This window comes from Nanorana parkeri, unplaced genomic scaffold (genome assembly GCF_000935625.1).
Source record: "Nanorana parkeri isolate BGI_ZX_2015 unplaced genomic scaffold, ASM93562v1 scaffold252, whole genome shotgun sequence".
Lineage (NCBI taxonomy): Eukaryota > Metazoa > Chordata > Amphibia > Anura > Dicroglossidae > Nanorana > Nanorana parkeri.
In genome coordinates, this window is record NW_017306520.1 from 975,542 (window position 1) to 998,098 (window position 22,557).

General features: G+C 38.0%; 1 protein-coding gene across 3 annotated transcripts in view; it reads right to left on the reverse strand.

Moving 5' to 3' along the window:
• The window catches only part of HNF1B (HNF1 homeobox B), a 64,425-nt gene extending 44,374 nt beyond the window's left edge, over nucleotides 1-20,051 (reverse strand). For 2 of the 3 annotated variants that reach the window (XM_018556794.1, XM_018556793.1), the window contains exon 1: nucleotides 19,490-20,051. In XM_018556794.1, the coding sequence (XP_018412296.1) occupies nucleotides 19,490-19,827 (338 nt within the window). In that variant the 5' untranslated portion in view covers nucleotides 19,828-20,051. The remainder of the gene's footprint in view (nucleotides 1-19,489) is intronic. The other variant, XM_018556792.1, reaches the window with a different exon arrangement.
• Between the last annotated feature and the right edge of the window lie 2,506 nt (nucleotides 20,052-22,557).

Genomic DNA, 22,557 nt, shown 5'->3' on the forward strand with positions numbered 1-22,557 from the left:
CCCCTCCCCCCCCCCCCTCTGCTGGTGTCTATCACCAAGATGGCCGCCAGCAGGTAACAGCGTGTGATGTCATCATGTCATGCGAATGTGCATTGATGTCACGGTGGGGTGTCACTCATTGGCTGGTCACCACGCCTTGGGATGCCCCTGAATGGGGGGAGGGGGGAATCTTGAAAAATCAAGGGCAGCCAACAGCAAATGGAGGAGGGGAAATAATGTGCACTGCTTGGAGGAAGAAGAATATTGGGGTGCTGGCTGTGAGGAGGAAGATTCGTTATTGAGGAGCATTCAAGGGAGACCAGGCTGGTTTTATTTTAAAAAAAACAATTACAGTGTATTTTTTTTTCTAAAAATAGCTAGACATTTTGTCTTGTCAATGCACAGTACATAAGCAGCTTTATTAGGCTGCAATTAAAAAGGGAAATACCAGACATGTTCTATCCTAAAAAAATGACGGTGTATTATTTCAGAGACAATACTTATAAATATTGTACTGTCTAATGCACAGTATGTAAGCAGCCTTTACTAGGCCACAGTTTCACAGGGAGACAAAAGGCAGCTTGTAATCAAGAAATCAACATTACAGTGAAATTATTTCTCTTATTTTACTGACTCCTTACATAATATTTAAGCGGTTTTACTAGACCAAACAGGACAATTTAAACAGGAAAATCACCAGCCAGCTTTTAATTTTAAAAAAAATCAACAATAGAGAGTATTTAGACCTAAACATTACAGCTTATTCCTGGTCTTATCCATTAAATTGAAGTGAGCCACTAATAAAACAAGTCCAATAGCCAATATAGTATATCACTCACAGAAGACAGGACGCATATCACAAGTTACAAAATATAAACATTTAAAATGATATACGGTACTCTTGGCCTTACCTGGCACTGCAGACAAGAAATGTTGTATTTTAATGTAGCCTTGTATTATATTAAAGTATTTTTATGCAGATTTGTTGTTCTTTAAAATATTTATATTATACAATATAATGGTTGTCAACATGAAATAAAATACAGACAGGAAGGTTCTGCCCCTTTTTGGGCATTGTGCATCTGCTTGCTCACCAGCCATATATTTATTGTTACATTTCAGATTGAAAAATAATTTGGGATTTATTCAAGCATTTCACAAATGTAAAAAGTAAATTGTGCAAATGCTTTCATCGTTTGTTCTTTGTATGTTGTATAGTGTATTTTCCCTTTGCAGTCAAATTTAAGAAAACCGCACTATATGTTTGTTATGTGTTCCCATTCACACAGCAAAACGCAAAAAAAAATATTTCAAAAAAATATTTCTTACCTTTCTAGTTGTTTTTTTGAAGCAAGCTTATGGGCAGACTGCAAGCTATTCTGAACAATTTTAAAATGCAATTAAAGGAAACCCTTGAAATCTTTAACCCTTTGTTAGGACAGACAGTTTTCAAATCTAGTTTACAGCAGAGAATGAGATCTGCCAGCACATTACAGGCAGGGTTACATAGAAGGGAAAGCAAGGTAGGATTTTTATAGAACTTTTATTTTAGCAAGATAACAAAGTAAGCAGCAATTTATTTTTTTATTTACGTTATGCTATGCAAACAGGAACATGTAACAAATATAAAATATGTGTTATCCACATTTTGCTACAAACGTGGAAATACACTTTAAATATTGTGATAGAAATTAATTCCACACTTATTTATTTGCTAATTGGTCAACCATAGCAAGCAAGGTACAGCCTAGGAATCAACTATTGGGAGCAGCTCTTATAGCCCAGCAAGGACACTTGTGTGCATAAATACACTAGCAGGTGTGCATTATGCTTGCCTGCAGATGAGAGCAAACACTGCACCCTTACTAGCTTGTTTGTAGTAAATTAGGTATATGGTGCATGGCCAATTTTAATCTGTTCTGGGGGAAGCTAGCATTGGGGTTAAATAAATGCTCTTCTTTTTTGAAAACCCTGCAGTGACCCCCCAACAAAAGGAATGTATGTTGCACACTAGGTAATGAAGTTCATAACTAGTGTATTCACCTGTTTATACAAGCCATTTCTTTTGACATTCCATTGATATCAGATGAATCATTTATTTTGTCAACATGCTGAAAACCAAACCCATCTAGCTAGTAAGAAAAGTGTATAGCTTATAACGTGATGGGATTGTGTTTAGTTTACAATATTGTGCTGTGTCTACAAAACCTAAGGGACAAAGTAATAATAATAACAGCTCTCAGCATCCCCAAATCTTACAGGGTTCACTCATTACTAAACCAATTCCTTCTGAAAACTTTGAACACACTTATGCCCACAGCAACTGATCAGGTTTGAGCCTTTATTCTGTATCCTAGTTAAGAAAATGCTACCCAATTTTCAATAGTGTACAGCGAGCGTAAGCAATGTAGGGGAAACAAAGCGAACACCTAATGCATGTTCAGTAGCCAAGATCCTCCAGAATGTGAATTCATGTCTCTAGTGCTAGAAGGCTTAATGGGTGAAATTCTGTTTTTTACGTGATTAGTGATCGGCAGCCATGTATGGCTCAAATTTCAGGCAATTCCTGCTGGATCGGCCAAAATTCAAGCTGTGGATAGCCCTGTCAGCACCACCCAACTTGACAAATTTTGATTGAAAATCAAAGGAGCCAGGTGGAAAATTGTTGGATGAACAGCGACTGCATCCAAGAGATGCATTCACTGTTTAGGTATTCAGACAGCCCTGGGAACAAAAGCCATCAGGGGACATTCCTGCATCCATGCTGTTAAGCGTGGCAAATTTTTCAACCAGCTGTTTCGATCAGCTGATCGAGGGTTGCTGGGCAGAAGGGTGCCGACAGCAGCACCCACAGGAACCAGACGAAATTCGAACCGTGTGTACCTGATTTTAGCTTTATTGCCTATAACCTAATGCCACCAAGGAATGCCCTCCTGATTAAAACTGTATTATTTCCAAAGGCATGCAGTAAACCAATTGTTTTTGTTCATCTCTGTGGAAAAAGGAACCATTTTTACTTGAGAACATACAAACGTAAACTGCTTCTCCACTCTTGGATGTGCATTTTAATCTGCATTACACAGTTATTCCTAGCCATGTTATCAATTGATGTTGATTATTAGAGGCAATCAGACATTGTATGTTTTGTCTTGCGATGGTCGTATGCTTCTTGAAAGCCCGTACGATCTGCCCACCTTGGACGGGCAGATCGTACTTGCGATCATCGAAAGCCCGGCCCGATTTATGTTATACTATCATGTACACACAAGACTACACAAAAATGTTTTTTTTTTCTGCCACCCTCACACCCAGAGCATATATGCTGTCAATGCTGTCATGTCCCAGCCCATGTGGCGAATATGTAATATCCAGTTGTAAAACAGCTGCATAAGCTATCTGAAGTGTCCATTACAAGATCAGAGTTCCCATTCAATCATATGAGGAAAAAAAAGACTAGGTCTAATTGCAACTTAACTTTATTGAGGGAAAAATAAAGGGACTTCCTGTTTGAATAAAGATGTTACTGTATTTATATTGTATATAACATTTAGCAGTGCTATGCGGATTGCATAGGACCATTTACATAAGTCCCAGCTTGTGAGGAAGGGAACAGACTATTGTAAAGCGCTGCGCAAACTGTTGGCGCTATATAAATACTATGTAATAATAATAATAATGTATCTGCCATTCTCATACATGCATAAACATATACACAAGCTAGGTCCAGTTTGATAATACGCCAACTGAAAAGACACTACACCCAAAAGTGATTGTTTAGTTATTGTTGGAACCAGGAGATCTCCCTGCCTGACTGCACCTGTCGACCTGGGAAAATGTGGGTTATCCCATCTACCTTTGTGTGTTCCAGCTACTTTTGCTGCATTCTTCATAATATGAAAATAAATAGTAAATCCAGCAAGAAAAGTGTGATCCCCTCTAAGAGGGCACAATTACTGAGGAGCACAAGATTGGATATCTTTCTAATAGTATACCTGAGATAAGAAGACAAGAAATTGTCAGGTTATTTAATTCTGCAGCATCTACCAGAAACTGAGATACCGATCTTGGGTGGACAGACCCTTTTTTGGGTCCTTTTTGGCTGTTGCAGAATATCAGTGCAAACATAACTTAAAAATGCCATGCGAGTTGGGCCCTTTGCAGGAAATGAACACAGAACGCCAGCACTTTAAGGTAATAATTCTTATCACTTATTCACAAAGCTGAGAAAGAGACACTCCAATAAAGACTCAAAATATGTGTACAATAGTACAGTTTGGAAAGAGGAGAAGGCAACCACCAACAATAACTGTCGTAACAAGACCTGTATCTAAATTATAAAAAACAAAAAAAAGATTTTACAACAGAAGATACAAATTTTTGGGCTGTCGTACTTCAAAAAGTATTGGAGCTAGAGCAGCGTGACAACTAGCACTATAAGAAGTAGATCAGCAATGTATAGTACAGCCTTGTATTTTAGTTAGAGGTAATTACCATTAAAAAGGTAGCGCTAGGCTTTCTCATTAGAAAACTTAGCATGTGCTGCAGACTAAATGTCACAAGAGCACCCTTTAATAAATGTTTATTTGTAAACGTTTTTATAAAAGAAATAAGGAGTAAGGTAATGTGAAGAGCAAATGCGAACGTGCAAAGTGCAAAAACCCATAGCACCACCAATCGATTTTTAGTTTACAGAAGTCAACCCAATAAAGAAATGATTGTTTGGTTTCCATGAGGTTACTTGAACTCCTTCCCTTTTTCATTGCCCTTTTCATTGGCTTCAGGAAATGTATCATAAGAGAAGTATGTAAGCTAACATTATTGATGTTCTGAAAATCCAATACTTTCTGAGTCATTAACCTGGAAGAAGTTTGAAGTATGTGAAGTCAGACAGATGTTAGTACACCTGATCAGCATATTGTTATGGAAAAAATGAGTTTAATTTTAACTTTAATTTCTCAAATCAAGTTTAATAATAAGGCTGAATCAGAGCATGCGATTATATGTAGACTTCCCACTCATGATGAAACCAACGGATAAATGTAATTCTTCTGTTTTTCCCACTAACAAATGAGTCATTAGTATATATGTAACAGTAGAGCTCATAGCCACAGCATCCTGAACAGACAGGTTGCTGCTGGAACCTTAGTGCCATTCTAACAACACTGTTTACCTTATGACGTCCTGTGTATGTGTTCTCTCATCCATGATGTAGGGGAACATACATGAAATCATGAAATATCATGGAAACTGATTTACCTAGGTCATACACATACTAGTTGGCGATCTATCTATCTATCTATCTATCTATCTATCTATCTATCTATCTATCTATCTATCTATCTACCTATCTATCTAGGGATGCCAAAACTTGATTTTATAGAGGAGAACAAATCCAATCATTTGAAATGTAACCCCTATACCCAGACCATAAAGACAAGCACACACTACTATGGACATATAGGCCTATTTCCTAGTGTGTGTACATATTTTATAATAGCACACACATGTGTAGCATTGCTTCATTAAAATAACTGGTGTGAGCAGCAAAAATACAAATTACTTATTTGGAAGGGTGAAGGGGGGGTAACAAAAACATATTTCAAAGCATTTTTTTTAGGTGTATTAGTTTATGTCTGTGAAGATTCTCATTAATCCAGGTCATGGTATATCTGTACAAAATAAATCAAGGCAACTGGACCTGCTGTATTTTTCTTAAAGACGTTTCACTGGTCATCCGACTAGCTTTCTCAATTCAGATGACCAACGAAACATCTTCAAGAACAATATAGCAAGTCCAGTTGCCTTGATTTATTTTTGACAGATATTTATTCGTTTATATTATTATATCTCATTATTTAAACAATTTTTACATATTTCCTGTAAATAATTTTCACATATAGCAATTTATTTTTATTATAAAAGCGTTGAGAATTTGTTTTCATAACAGTAAACTATTTATTCAATTGTTTATTCATTAACTCATCAACCGTAATACATTACAAATGGAGGCAATTAAAAAAAATCTATTTTTCTCATGCTATAATATTCTCTGTATAAATACGACAGGAAACATATCAACACTGATCTCTTCAAGCTCTACCAAAAACCGAAATACCATTTTGGATGAACTGGCCCTTTAAGATCATCAGATTTATAAAAATGTTACCTAAGAATAGGCTGTGAACTCGTCCATGTAAAAGATGCTGAAAAATATGACTGATTTCCTGTAGAAGAAGAGAATGATCATATAGGCAAAGTGAATGTTCACTTAGCTTAGTGTATAATGTCCATCTTTGTTTTTGGATATCCAATCAAGCACACAAAGAAAAACAGGACTGAGCCTTGCAGATGATTGGATGATTGAAGTCAACATAATTTTACTTTATTCACTTGGCCAAGTTAACATTTTCAACTACTTTAGTGAGTCAACCACCATTGTAGGGATTGATATATAGAATATATTTAAGTATGTAGACAGACATTATATGTAAATATGTTGTTCAAGAGATAGTAACGTAAATTGGAAATAGCATAATATTGCCTGCATATAGAAACATGGCAGGAAGGGTTTTTCACCAAGGTCTCCTTAGTACACAACACATAAAGGTTTCTTTATTCTTTTTAAATAAACACACACAGGTATTTATAGCTATATCTCCTTTCAAGAAGTTATTTACTGAACTCTCAGAGTAATGCTAAGGTAAATCCACAGCAAAGACGGACCATGGCGTGTACTTGAATCCACAAGCATTCATACAAGAAAGTCTTAAAATGTCCATGGAAAACCACCAGGTTACAGGTTGCCTTATTTTCTGTGCAGCTACTAACATACAGATGATATTTAGTCAATGTGCACATATTAAAAGTGTAATAGTTACAATCATAATTATTCAGTAACAACTATATTATTAACAAGGTGCTCTCTAACTGCACAACTTATTAGTGCTGTAAAGAGTAGGAGTCTCTGGCGGGAACTACCAGGGTTGCAGCGGTCGCAATTGCGACTGGGCTCTGGCGTTCTGCCTGTTGGGGGGACCCAGAGAGGAAGAAGACAGCAGCTGCCACTCCTTCCTCCTACCCCGCAGCAGTAGAAGCGGGGCATGTACAGGACGGCTGTGCGGAGCTGGAGAGGCTGTGTCACTGGTCTGTCACCTTTCCAGCAGAATGTGCTGCAGGCACTGCCAGGCAGCACATTCTGCGGTGTGGGAGATGACCCTCTACACGTAGGCTCCATTCATACTGGGGTGGCTGTCCGCGCGTATTTGTCTGTACGAATATGCGCGGAGCAACTCCACACATAAAAAACAACGCACTTCAATGTGCATTGTTCAGACTATTGCGGAGATCGCGCAGTGCAGTCCTCAAAATAGTGCAAGCGTGATAATACAGCGGATTCCGCACGCGGGAAACGCAAAACGCTAAATGTGAATGGAGCCTTATCCACGCCCCCTGACTGCCACGACGAAGAAGGTGCTGCAGGAGTCAGACTGGAGTGACTGAAGGCTGGACCGGGAAGGGGGGGTGCAAGGGGCTTTGGCTGAGCAGCTGGTGGTATTCAGCATGGCTGATTTACATTATAATGTATTGCTGGGACTTGTAGTCCTGCATAGCTGGTGGTATTCTGCATTGCTGTATGATGATTATACAGCAATGCAGAATAGCACCAACTATGCAGTTCCAGCAATAAATTATAATATTAAGTAGGAATGCACCAGTGCAAATACTGGGTATTTGCAGGAGTACTCGTACTTGTGAAAATGCTCTGATACTAAGCACAGATACCGGCACTAAATTTTTAACGTGAATCGGCTACCTGAGGTCCTGCGCTTGCTAGTGACCTCAGCAGCCTTTCTGTTAACCACACGGTGTCTGTTTATAGTGCCTTCCCATGGCGGTGGGGAGTTGGGGGTCATGGTTTCTTGCATCGAGGCCCTGAAGTTTCTAGTTATGCCTCTGGTACGAGTGCTGTAAAATCTGTTCATTAGATCAATCTCATTCTTTTTAATAAATGTATGGTGTCTTAAGCATCTGACCAGAATGCAGATTCCCCACTTTTCCAGCTCTCCGTGGCCAAAATAGATTTTGCATAAGGCCAAAGCATTGACCAGACTTTCAGACTCTTACGAGGTTGCCCAGTTAGGAAGCGGCCTGGAAACCTAATTTCAATTTTTGACTATAGGTACATTTTAATGAATGTATACATTGACAGTAGCTACCAGCTACACAATACAAAGAAAAAAGCAAAAACAAAATCTGTCCTTAAATAGGATTGGTAGATACGCTCCATAAGGGTGATTTACTAAAATGTAGTAAAAAGGTACACTCACATTCAAACACCCAATCACATGGAGAATATTAAAATATGAACTTTTCCTCCAAATAATTAGAGCAAAAAATACTGTAACTTGTTATATTAAAGTGATGCAATAAGCAGGAAAATATAAATTACTTTGGGAACTGTGGTCGACTATACTAAAAAATATCTTTATATGTCACATTCATCTAACAAAAGAGTCTTATGTGCAAATAGCATCCGATTTGTACAAAACACAATACCTTTTAAACAGTTAAACATTGGTTAGATGGGGCCTGCTTTGCATTTAGTGTCACATGGACCCCCAACCAAGTAATAATATATAAATCAGTCCTGGCATAGTGATGGTGAATAATTAGTTATAGTGTCCAAAGAACGGTGTTCAGAGTTTCAGACTCATTGAATTCCTTCAATAATGTTGAAAACCTTGTGAGAGCCTGAGGCTGATATACTAAAGAGGTTGAGAATGTTCACTCAAAACAATGTCAAGATTCACTTCAATTATCCCATAATGTACAGAGGAATTAAATAAACAGGAATTTGCTTTTCACCTGATTGGATATTTTTTATTATCAGTGAACATTCTCAACTCGTTTGTTAAATCAATCTCACTGTCACCTATAAAGCAACACTATAGCTGGCCATACACTGAACAAATTTCATGCAGTCACTGTTCAGGTATTCTGACAATACCTGGAAGGGAAGATTCCTCCATCCACGCTTTTAGCATGAATTGGCAACCACGTGTTTTTTCTCATACACATATTATACAGTGTATGGCCAGCTTTACACATGTGACTAACCAGATTAAACAGTATATTGCTCTGTCTATCAGTGTCTGGATTAATATTTAATTAAATAATAGTTTTACTTCCACCACCTTCATATTGAATAATTCTCTGCACCATCCAGACTGGGGTCAATATTAAGCAGTCTGAGATGGAGCAGCTCATTGGCTGCTCTGCGCAAAAGTATCAGATGTTTAATAAAATATTCCAAAACTGCTGACTTTCCATCCACCTCTATATGAATTTAAAATGTAAAATACATTCCTGCATGGTGTCATCATGCTCTACAACTACAAGATCTCTTCTCAGTTGTAAACTATGTTAATATTTTTAAAAATCAATTTGCAAAATAGATCAGCTTGATATCAATAATTTGGTTGATCCGTGTTAGTAGAAAAAAATAAAATAAAACAACTCTATGTAGTTTGTGATAATTTTTTCAACTCAGCAGGAAAATCAGATATTTTTAAAACATTGCTGTAGTTTTTTTCCATTTTGGATTCAGGGCACGTCCATACTATGTGGGGTGACCTGCGTTTTTCTACACAAGAACAATACCAGGGTACACACAATTATTTTCTATGTGCCCTATTAACGCTGCAATGCTGCCTTGAGATGAATTGCCGTGTGTTGTAGAAAAATGCAAACATGCTGCATTTTTCTGCAACCCACCGGAGCTCTACTTGAAGTCACACTTGAAGTCACCCTCGGTCACCGCAACGCAGCTCAGCTGCAGTGCATTAACATGAATGAAGTGTTATTTTGTGACACTTCAATGCAGTAAGAAAAAAAAGAAAAAAATAATGTAAACAGTTTGATGCCATGAAACAACACAAAACACTGCTCCTAGCCTCCTGTATACAGTGGACGCTAGCCCACACAGGAAAATGCTGTAAACTAGCGTAAACGGGTACGTAACATTTCAATTAACTATATAAAAGCTGTCAATTTATTGCCCAGTTTCCACTTTACAATCATCCAAACACTGTTGCGTGATTGAACTCATGGGCAGTAAATTGCTTTATTTCTGATTATTACTTTTGACCATATTTGTGATTTTCGGTGGATAAAAGTGGTTAAAGTAAACTAAATAATTGCCACATGTATGGCTTACATATAAGTCAATGCCAATTAAAAACAATGCACTGATATCTTAACAGCTGTTTAGGTATGGCAGAGAGATAGTAGATGCTAATCTATAAACCACTAAAAAAAATACCAAAAATTAGATTAAGGCACATCAAATATTGCTATAATTCCACAAAATATATGCTCAATGAAAGTATGCTCCACTATACCTTTAAATAACAGTGGCCCAAGCTGCAAAATTTTTACCACATATCATTTACTTAGGGGTAGCATGTATTTAAGAAGTAAACAAAAAATTATAGATAGATAGAGATAGATAGAGATAGATAGATAGATAGATAGATAGATAGATAGATAGAAGTGAGACCTCTTAGCTTAATTCCTTGCTCTGTTTCCAAATAGAATTTTGGCTACTAGTAATACCACAAGGGATTTCCCAGACATTGCAACTATTTTTGTTGTATTCCATAATATAAAATACATTACCAATCCAAGAATGAGAGTAGACATTCCATTTAATTGCCATGGCAGGTATATGCAGACATGGGAACTCATGGACAGATATGTGACCACCAGATCCCCAAACAGATACAAGAAACCTTTACATAAATGACATTCCATCATGTATAAAAATCTGAAATACCAGTTTTAGATGAACTGACCCTTTTGGGAATCTGGCTCACCAACATGTTTTCACAATCATAAATCTATGATCATTAATCAAAATCACTGTTTTTATCCAACAGGTGGAGAGGCTGCTGCGGTCACTCTTTCAGCCTTTGTTCCATTTTGAAGCTTTACAAAAGAGTGGAGTGAACATATGGAAAAAGTACACAAACACCGCTGAGTAAATGAGCCATACTTTACATCAGCAAATCAGATATTTGTTCTTATACGTATGCCTCATTAGCACACACCAACAAACCAGCAGCGTAAAACATTCTGCAGCTTATGATGAAACTCGCCACAAAGTAGTAACAATGATTGTAAAACTAGTGAAACTGAACTTGCATCTAAGAACAAGTTTCCTCTGTGAACACAGGTTTGCTGCTCTAGAGAATATTTATTACATCTCTCTCTAAGTGTGAAGTATTGAATGCTGCTAACAGTCTGGCAAATATTTGCTAACCATGCGCCTATTCATAGTGATAAGTGCTAGGGGTAAAGGGAACCTGTCATTAGAGAAACAGGAAGGTTTACTTCTGGAAATGCTTATTGCCTGACTGTCATTCTGACCCAATGGCTTTAATACTCCGAGTCACTGACCAGGGCTGTAACTACAGATCATGGGGCCCCATAGCAAAAGATGTGATGAGGGCCCCCCTGAGGATCTCTATCTGAGCTGAGAATAACTCTGCCAAGATTCCAAAGACTCCTGTTGTGTATCTGAAGTTGTTTCTATGCTGTAGATATTACAGGGGATTAGCGTTGTCGTCAACTGCAACCACTCCAACCCTTAATGATAAAGTACTATGTTATCTTCACATGTTCTATGTTTAATTTGCCTGAATAACCTAATGGGACCCCTTTTCCCAGTGGTAACTATGGCCATAGCCGTTGCCTAGGCTGCCATGGCTATAGTTATAGTCTTTTTCAGGTCAGTGGGGATGATTTCCTAAGGTTCATTTAGCATCACCTAGTTCATTTAGCATCACCTCGTTCACTAAGTTAAGTAACACTTTTCTGTGCAAAGCGAAGATTCGCTTAGCTTAGTGAGCAAGGTGAAGCTTAGTGAAAATGCACTTTGCAAAGAATACCCATTCATGTGAAAGAAAAATAAAAGAACGGGATTCTTGATTTCATAGGATTGAATGAATTCAGGCAACACAACTTCACCTCATTCACTAAGCTAAGTAAACATTCATTTTGCAAAGTTTACACTCTTGGCTCCTATAGTAAATCAATCCCAGGCCATTTTCAAAAGGAGGGAAGCAATGGTAGCACTGTTTCTCTTAAGCTGGCCATACACTGCCCAATTCACAGGAAATTCAAGACATGGGTAATCCTGTCAGCACCTCCCTCTGCAAAAGTCAGCGCTGGTCTTACAATTCTCAGCTGATCAGCACTGTTAGCCAATCAGACGCAGGCCCTATTTAGCAATACAATAGCTGTCAGCCGGGATTCCTATATGGATTTCCCTCATTCAACCCACATGAACAGCCAGTTCTTAGTTTAGGTTTAAGGTATAACAGAATACTAGTGGTCAGAAAATAACTCTCTTTTCCAATGCAAAAATCAAGTTACAATTATAAACCATCCATAACCTACCTTCTTTCTTATTGAGTATTGTATAAGGCAGGCACATAATGTTATCACTGAAATATGCTAAACTAGCCATACACATTACACTTTCAGTGTACAATCTCTGTACAAATTCCTTTAGCTTTTTCAGCAACAAACTGCAGAGCAAGACCAATATAATCAATCCAATCAATTCATATGGCCATACACAGGTAGATTTCTCTCGTTCAGCCCACTGAAATGACTTGATTCCCCCATTGACAGTGTTAATGGAGGAATGTCCCCTGCCAGCTATTGTATTTTAACGGTGACTGTCCAAATAACTGAACAAGGCCTGCATCTGATTGGCTTCATTCATTTCTCGGCCGACAATTTCCCACCCAGCTCCTTCAATTTTTCAATCGAAGTTTGGGTGGTGTTGACAGGGCCCCCCACGGATCGAGTTTTTGACAAAATTTATAAGATTCAATAAATGTATGGCCAACTTAAGTATTGGTCCAAAAGAAGACTATATAATAAGACTGTAGAGTGAACGATCTACCGATATGGACACAGCCAGCAATACATACCTGACAGAGGTTCTAACCCTTCCCCATTCTAACTAGAACTAGGAAAAAAAGTGTTGCCCACTCTTGTGTATAAAATATATAGGGTTCTGGCTTAGAATAAAATTTATTTCAAGCTTCTTACTATATAAACAACTCTACAATGAGCATGTATAAATTAGGCCTTTATTGTGTACAATAGCTCACATTTAATTTGACATAGAAGAATGTTTTGTTGCTTTTTATTTAAAGGGAATCTATCACCAAAAAAAAAACAGTTTTTACTCAAGCAGTACAGTAAATACACACAGTCAGCATGGGGCCTCTGGGTGCGGCCATTGTGACAGTATGTACATGGAGCTTCAAACTCTACGCATATTTTTGATGTAGAGGTCCGGGATTAAAGAGAAGGTGCTACACATAGACTTAAAAGGTGATTGTGTACATAAACACAATCTGACCGCCATTAGGGCAAGTGGAGTACACTATAAACTTGAAAGGATAGCTCAGACAACCTCAATGGAGAGGAGAAGAAGAGAGGAGGGACCCACAGCCATTCAAACTGGGCACTGTCATTTAGTGCAGAGATATATTAAAGTGTATTTCCACATTTGCAGGCAAAATGTACACCCCATTACCTCCCCTTCTCACACACACACACAATGTTTGGTATGTATTCCCATCCATGCAGTATACATAAAAATTAATTTAAAAAATATTCTTTCTCTGGGGTAGGTTTATACAAATGACTCTATGGGCACCTTGTATTGTTCCATATAGCTGGCAATGTGCAATTAGGAGACAGATTTGGGTTAGTGTATTAATATTATATGCCACCCGTCATGAGATCTTTAACCCTTTGTTAGGACAGACAGTGTTCACATCTACTTTACACCTGATAATAAAGATCAGCACAGTACGGACAGGGTTAATTATGGTAAACATAACTTCCCAGTGGCCTCTTTTATATTACATAGAAGGGGAAGCTATGCAAGCTTTTATAGGACTTCTTAGCAAATAAAAATGTAAGCAACAATGTTGTTTTGCTATGTGAATGGTAACATGTAACAAATATAAAGTAGGTGTTATGTTATCCTAATTTGGCTGCAGAAGTTGAAATACAGTAACAGTTCCACATGCATTCAAATAATGTATTTACTGTATAAGAAAAGGAAGAACTTAATAGAAGGTTGTCTTTTTTCAGTTTTATCATGTTTATAGGTACAAAAGGCAAGAAAGTATAGTCAAAGTAATACAAACCTATTTTAAATAAAACACACATATATATAGATATATAGAGATCTATATATATATAGATCTCTATATATCTACCTCGATACAGTATTTATTGCAGGCTAACACTGTGTATTATCTTTTTAGAAAGCGTGTTAGTTCCAAAATTAGCTATATTGTATATAGGTATATTGTCATTAAAACATAAATGATCACTATGAAAGAAAAGGAGCATATAGTAAATTTGTAAACAGCAACATGATCCTGGTTTACATGTCACAGATAATCTTCTGTTTCCGATACCATAGAAGAAAACACAATGAAGCTGGAGATTTACTACACTACTTTGTGCCTGCACAATGGAAATAAATTCAATAGTGACACCCTAAACTACATTTAGCATTACAATACAAAAGTCATCTGGACACTGACAAGCTCAGAAATTACATGATATTTTCCTAATTAGTTGCGTATTCAAGTGTTCTACATTGAAGAAGGACATATTTATTTCAGATTACTGAATGCCTGATGCTGTGGTCACAGCACAATCAGTATGGCATGCCACCAGTCACTGATAAAATGCACTTTCATACTGCCAGGCAGTACTATATTGTCTTGTATGGTTTGCTGGAGGTCTATCAGACCAACAAATCTGTATTCTGTTCAAATAGTTTTTCTGGTGCAAAGACATTAAATGGCTGTCTCTCATTACAGATGTTTTGATGGCTGGAATGAAGATCTAATATCTATGAGTTAGCTGCAGGTGCCACAAACCATTGTTCATATGGTTGAATAGCCAGGTTTTACATTATTATTATTATTATTATTATTATTATACAGGATTTATATAGTGCCAACGTTTTGTGCAGCGATTTACAATATAAGGAATACATTACAATCACAATACAATTCAAGACAAGATGGTAAGGAGGGCCCTGCCCGTGAGGGCTTACAATCTAAAAATTGTGCCGCTTATGAGCCAGCACCATATCTATATTCAGTAGTCACCTCCCATTATAAGTGTTATATATTTTAGAGCACAGAGAGATATTACCTTTTCCCTGCAGGAAGGGGATGATCCTTTCATAAAGTATATAATAAAGAGAATATTACACCACTTGCACCAATGGTAAAAAAAAAAAAACATTTATGGTAGCCCTGTGCACATGCAAATTTTTTATAGGGGCAGACAGATCTAAAAAAAAAAAAAAAACCCCTGAGAAATCAGCACAACTGGAGCTAGTTTTAAGGTGACCGCAGACAGGAAGATTTCTCGCTGACAACCAGATCTGTCTTTCCTACTCCCTCATGCACACAACATAAAAAAAAAAAAACAATGCACAGGTTTTTTTGGTTTATGGATCTGAATGCAGGCATTTTGTTTTCAATGGAGCAATGCGCACAGGTACATAAACATGCTCTTCATTCAGATCCTTAACACAAAATAGAAAAGTCTGTGTCTGCGGACATCCATTTTATGCACATATGCTTGTAAATGCATGCTTATACATATAATTGTATATGCGTAAATGAAGTCCAAACAGGAAAATAACATTGAAAACAGAGCAAGAGGAATGGAACCAGAGTTTTACACATTTAAACACATGTGTTGACTTGTGTAAACCGAGGCATTTTACTGATCATTGACAAGGATTTTTTTGGCCAGAATCAGTAAATTTATTACAGTCATGTACACTTAGCCTAACTCGGATGATTTAAATATGTTCTCACTCTTCTACACTGAAAACTCAACAAATGACTCATGCTAGTTAATAAAACCATGGCATTTACATGGCTCAGTCATGGTAGAACTGGCCACACATATTACAATCTGAAATGTGCAATCTCTGTGCAATCTCCCTTTGGCACACGGTACAAGATTGTCGATAAATCTTAGGGCCTATTCACATTTGTCTGTTTTCAAGCAGCAAAGCTCTTCCATTTGACTGCATCAAAATGCATTGCAAGTAGAACCCCCTTTATTTTCTATGTGGCTGGTTCACATCTATGGGCTGCAGTTTAGCGTGAAAGGGAACGGTAAACTATAGGGGCTTGTTCCTCTATGCATGTGCATTACCATGCGTGCTGCATGCACAGAGAACAGTGTAAATCCAGCACAACTCTCCCCCTGCACCATGTATCTGAGTACACAATCTTAGATTTACCTAAGCTATATAATTTAAGGACCTACCTAAACTATCCTATCAATTTGTTTCCCATCAGGCAGACCCTTGCACTACATAGTTGTTGGTTAAGAGATTGTACAGTTAGATTGTAGAGTGAGTGGGGATCTCAAAAACGAGATCATACAATCACATTGCACATCAGTCTCCATGCAGCCTCCCAGCAGTCTTGAACAGCTGGGCAAACACAATCAATATGCAAAAATGTAAGAAAATCTCCCATGTGTACCAGCTCTTACTCTTTGTAGCACCTTTCAGCAGTAGTGGAGAAAGCTCACAAATTAATCTTAAAAATGCATTCAAGTACCTTAACTATAAACAAAAATGTAGCTTATTTGTGTATCACTCAGCTATAGATCCTCAAATGTGCAACTATGTAAAGCGCTGTGTAAATTGTCGGCGCTGTATAAATACCAGTAATAAATAAATAAATAAAATCTCTGAATTGGTGCTGACACTGTTCTACCTTCTGGAGGGTGATTACTTTTGACTACTTTTGTTGCCCACGGTCCCTGTATGAGGTCCCTGTACTCCAAGCTCGCTTCTGTTATGGACTAGACTTTAATATACATGAGTAAACTACAGGGTTATTCACAAAAGGGTGAGGAGTTTGTAGAAAGCAGGAGAAGTGAACAATCTAGGCCAAAATAGCCGATTTGGAAAAATTATCCAATGCAGCTCACTGTCCAGTTCAGCTATGTTGTCCTAGATTGTTCACTTATCCTGCCTTCTCCAAACTCTTCACCCTTTTGTGAATAACCCTGTAAAAGTGAGATTGTAGTCCACAGGAGTGAGCGTGGAGCGGTGGCTACTTTACAACACACACAGGGACCATGGGGAACAGATGTAGCCACCCTCCAGAAGGAAGGACAGTGTCAGCATGAATTCAGAGATGATTTGAGGATCTACAGCCGAGCGATGCACAAATAAGGTACAGTATTGTTAATACAGTAATAATAGCAATAGTTGTCTACACAGTATTGTTAGTAGTTGAGATACTTGAATTCATTTTTAATATGTAACACCTGAGTTTAGTGTCACTTTAAGAACTGGACACATTTTGAGTATACTGTATAGATGGTAATGTACTAATACTATACTAGCAAGTATGTGTTCACTTCCAAAACCCAATTCTGCACATTAAAAGAAAAGAAGGTAACCTGTGCTTGTCTACCTGAAGCAATAAAACTATAGTTGTGAATTATTAAATGGATACTTTTTAGACTTGTGGCTTTGTAAAAAAATAAAATTAACATAATAACCCTTTATTTTTTCCCCACCACAGACAGAACAAGGCAAGGTTACTACTGTCTAAGGTGTGCTCCAGTGCAGTAGGTGTAGGCTCATGTCCTTGTTCCCATGAGTCCTCCCAGGCACATAATACAAGGGTATATGTAGGAAGATCAGTACGCCTCTGTGCATAACTTAGTGCCAAGCCATTAGTCACCCCCTATAATGTGGTCAAGTAGTTTCTCTCAGCACCCCTCAAGCAGGAGAACTGGGCTGCCCTGGAGTAAATGAGTTCACTAAATCGACTCTGATTTATGTACTTTGAAATTAGCTGCATTTAGCTTTGCTATGCAGGACCTGAGTGCTTGAAAAAAAAAACAACAATCTAGCCAGAAACAGAAACAAATCTCCTTAGATATGAGCTAGAACCCCTAGATAAATAAGATCTAGTAGGATACAATCATTTTTTATTTTATTTTTCAATTTCCCCTGTTTACCTAACAAAGAGATTTCATAAACTACATCTGGCCGATTTCAATGCGAAAGCAACCTCGCACCGTTTCTATACTTTAGCAGGATCTGCTGGCTTATATTGGAGAGCAGGAGAATTTCCTGGTTAAAGTAGGTGTATAAAGCAAATATTTGAAAGGAAAGAGTAAACATCATCAAAACATGCCCACTTACGTGCAGTAAGAGGCGGCAGTTATTTTTACTATAGCCTATTATTTTACAGATGAAGAATTCAATTTTATAAACTCTGGATTGTGGATGTCATAAAGCACAGGCTGGCTGTTCGGCAAGTGCAAAGCCTGCACATTTCTGGGGTTGTAATACTTCGAAAAGGTCAATCAGAATGGACAGAGAGCAAGCTGGGAGTGAAGAGAAAAAGTCCTAGTTGTGGACTGATTTACTAAAGATTCGCACAACTTTACCGCACACCGTTGTTTTTTTGTTTTTTAATACAAGCTAATACTAAAAACTATCAGTCCGTAGTATAATTAATGAATAATGCATTGTTATAAAAAAAATAAAATAAGAATACTGTGCAAAAAAAGCAGCGACAAAATTTTTTTGGATGCTACGAATTTAATTTAAACAAATGTATTTGATTACGAATATTTAGATACTTGTTCACACTGATTATCTATAAATGGCATACATTTAAAATTACTTTGTATCAGAAATGTTATTGGATTTTTTAAGATGAATAAACTAAAGCCATATCAGAGTATTATTACCTTTATTTCTGCTAGTAATTGTAATTGCAGCGGTAGTAGGGTTTAGGTAAAAGTTACCTGCTCAGACAACACTGGTCTGCACTGTGAGCTTTATTACTATCGCTATTTTATGCTGGAAAAAATTACAATGTAAATAGCTGACAAATATTAGATATTTTGTAAATAGTAAAAATAAATTGAATACGTTAAAACAAAAATGTGACAAGCACACCAAGGCAATGTTTCACGATATTATATGAAAGTTATTGAAGGCAAATGATAGTTGCCTAGTTGGATATTCTATGAAAGTTATTGAAAGCACATAATATACTTGTGGGGTTTAATGTATCGAAAGTCCTAAACAAATAATCTGAGAGATATTAAACTCCTGGGATTGCAATATTTTTTAGAATATAACACAATGCAGAGCAAGGATGTTGAAGACTATTTTCTCTTTCCTCATAAATGATATTATTATTGCATTGGAGGTAAAATAGGAGCCAACGTAGTTTACTAAAATGTTATACAATATTATACAATGACCTGATCTGAAATTAAAGTAGTAAAATAAATAGTTTATTCCTGCCAAACCAGTAATTGCCGTATCCACAGCCACTGAGGATTTTCCCCAACATACAGTAAGTCAATGACAAGGCATGTAGGTACTCACCTTAACATTCTGTCCACCTCGGCCCTCTGCTCAGCCGCCTCCTCAGTGTTCAGAGATTGCAGCTCCTTGAGGATTGGTGGGGTGTCAAAGTCCTCCCCATCCTCGGATCCCTCGTCCCCAGACAGCTTGCCCTTATGGTGCCCATTGGTGAGGGTGTGGAAGACCGGCTTGGTGTCAGAGTCCTGCCCGGGGGACATCTGCATGTTCTCCAGCTTGACCCCAAAGCTGGGTGAGGGAATGAGATCCTCCAGCGCCTGGATCAGCACCTCCTTGGTTATTCCAGAATTCAGGAGAGCATTTAGTAGTTCCTGCTGTAGTGAGGATAATTTTGAAACCATTTTACAAGGAGAAGGGGAGGAAGGGGGGGGAAAAAAGGTGAAGATATAAAAATTAATCTTCTTGGCACTGAGCACCTGTTCTTGTGGTGCCTACAGAAGATTGCAGAAAGCTCCTACAAAGGGCCTGCTCCTTCTAACTAGCCATGCTCTCCTCCATCGGGCAATATAACTCATGCAAATGAGTGGGAAGGCAGCCAGTCATCAAGAGTGCAGTGGAAGGAGGAGAAGGTAGGCTGGCCTCATTTCCCAGTCTATGCTGGTGACAACACATTTATTAGCTCTGTTTATTGGTCAGACTTTAGGTGAACTTTGGACTTGTTACGCCAGAAGCCAGCCACCAAGTGCACAAAGCAGAAAAAAAAACTCCTTGCTGATGATAGCTGAGCCGCAACTTCATTCAAGCAAGTTATTTAGCTCATTTGTGACAATGGGATCATCTAATAAATGCCTGGATGGAAGCATTCGACTCACCTAGTTTTTAGATTCAACAAATATTATTAAATATGCAATGTGCTTAGCAAATATGTCCATATTATGTTTGACTGTGTTCTGTTTATAACCAAAGCTGATGTAATATGTATACGGTTTATAAGGCACACAACTCATGAATGAAAATATAATATATATTATACTGTGTTAGCTTCCTTGTGTTTGGTCTAGTGGAAGTGTCACTATCGCCGGGATCCTATTAATTCGTAGTATGACCCCTGTAATAATTTGCTTAGATAACGAATAATTATTATTAGCAATGACACTGGCGTTTAAAGGAATAGAGACTGTTCATTTAGCAATGTGCTCCTATAGCTTAGTCAGTAAGGTGAAGCTGTGTTCTCTGCAATTACCCAATCATGTGCAAGCATATGTCCTGCTTTTTTTAATTCCACTTGCACATGATTGGGTATTAAAAGTTTACAAAGCTTACCTTATGTGCGAACACATGTCCTGCTTTTTTTTAATTCCACTTGCCACATGATTGGTTATTCAAAGTTTACAAAGCTTACCTTAAATGCAAGCATATGCCCTGTTTTTTTTATTCCACTTGCACATGATTGGGTAGTCAAAGTTTACATAGTTACTTTATTTTTTAATCTAAGTAAAATTATAGTTTAATGAACATTCGCCTTGCTTATGAAACAGCCTCTTTTCCTTTAGTAAATCCATCCCATTGACTCTGAAATTGCGGTACGCAGCAATATGAGCATTCTGAGTGATTTACTAACTTGTGGTAGCTTCAAATAAGCGGCTAGGTTACAAAAAGTTTAAAACAAAAACAAAAAATGTATCCCTATTGCATTATTTAGCGAATGTAGATCATCTTATAGGAAAGCGTGAGACAAAGTGCATCACCATGTAGAAAAGCAAATGTACAGGCAAGCATTAAACATCTAGAAATAAAAGTATCATACAGGGTACCAATATTGTTTACTCAATCATCCACTCCGTTTGATCAGGTTATCAGTGGCTTGTTATCCTTATGTTCAAACAGATTGCTGAAAACAATAGCCCCTAGGATACCCATTCTATTCTAAGTGCATTGTGCATAGCAGAGGTGAAGGGACGAGCCCATTGGTCAGCCTCTTGTCACTGACCTCTTCAGTCTACACGTATTGGCAGAACATAGTCCCCTTAACAATGGCCAGAGAGTTTACAATTGATCACTCAGGCACTGTGACGATGTGATTTATCTAAACTGTATAGTACACAGCTCTCATTGTGATACCTCCAGCGCTTACTATTTTCATATCAGCCTGGTTGTAGTCACCATTTTCTAGAACACACCAGCTTGGTTACAGTCACCGTGTTCTGAGACAGTTGTAGTCACCGTTTCTGGGTCATTCCAGCCTGGTTGTAGTCACCGTTTCAGGAACATACCAGCCTGGTTGTAGTCACCGTTTCTGGGTCATTCCAGCCTGGTGGTAGTTACCGTTTTCTGAGACACACCAGCCTGGTTGTAGTCACTGTTTTCTGGGACATACAAGCCTGGTTGTAGTTACCGTTTCAGGAACATACCAGCCTGGTTGTTGTCACCGTTTCTGGGTCATTCCAGCCTGGTGGTAGTTACCGTTTTCTGAGACACACCAGCCTGGTTGTAGTCACTGTTTTCTGGGACATACAAGCCTGGTTGTAGTTACCGTTTCAGGAACATACCAGCCTGGTTGTAGTCACAGTTTCTGGGTCATTCCAGCATGGTGGTAGTTACCGTTTTCTGAGACACACCAGCCTGGTTGTAGTCACCGTTTTCTGGGACATACAAGCCTGGTTGTAGTCACCGTTTCTGGAACTCAGCAGCCTGGTTGTACCTGGTTGTAGTCACCGTTTCTGGGACATACCAGCCTGGCTGTAGTCACCGTTTCTGGGACTCAGCAGCCTGGCTGTAGTCAAAGTTTCTGGGACTCAGCAGCCTGGCTGTAGTCACCGTTTCATAAATGTTCTGTAGGGGATTAGGATGTATTTTACACCCCCGTAAATCGGTTTCAGACAGGTATTTCCCTGTTTAGCAAAATCCGAGGCACTTTATTATCACACTCTCAGAGAGATAACGTATACACCACTTTACTACAGCTGCCCCTGATGGCTAAAGAAGATTAGAAGGAAGGAAAGTTTAGTGAACCACTGGTTAAATTATGATTTATTTCCCATGATAATTCAATCAAAAAGGAAAACACCAACACAATATTTTTAAATAATCATCTCTCTCTCTCTCTCTCTCTCTCTCTCTCTCTCTCTCTC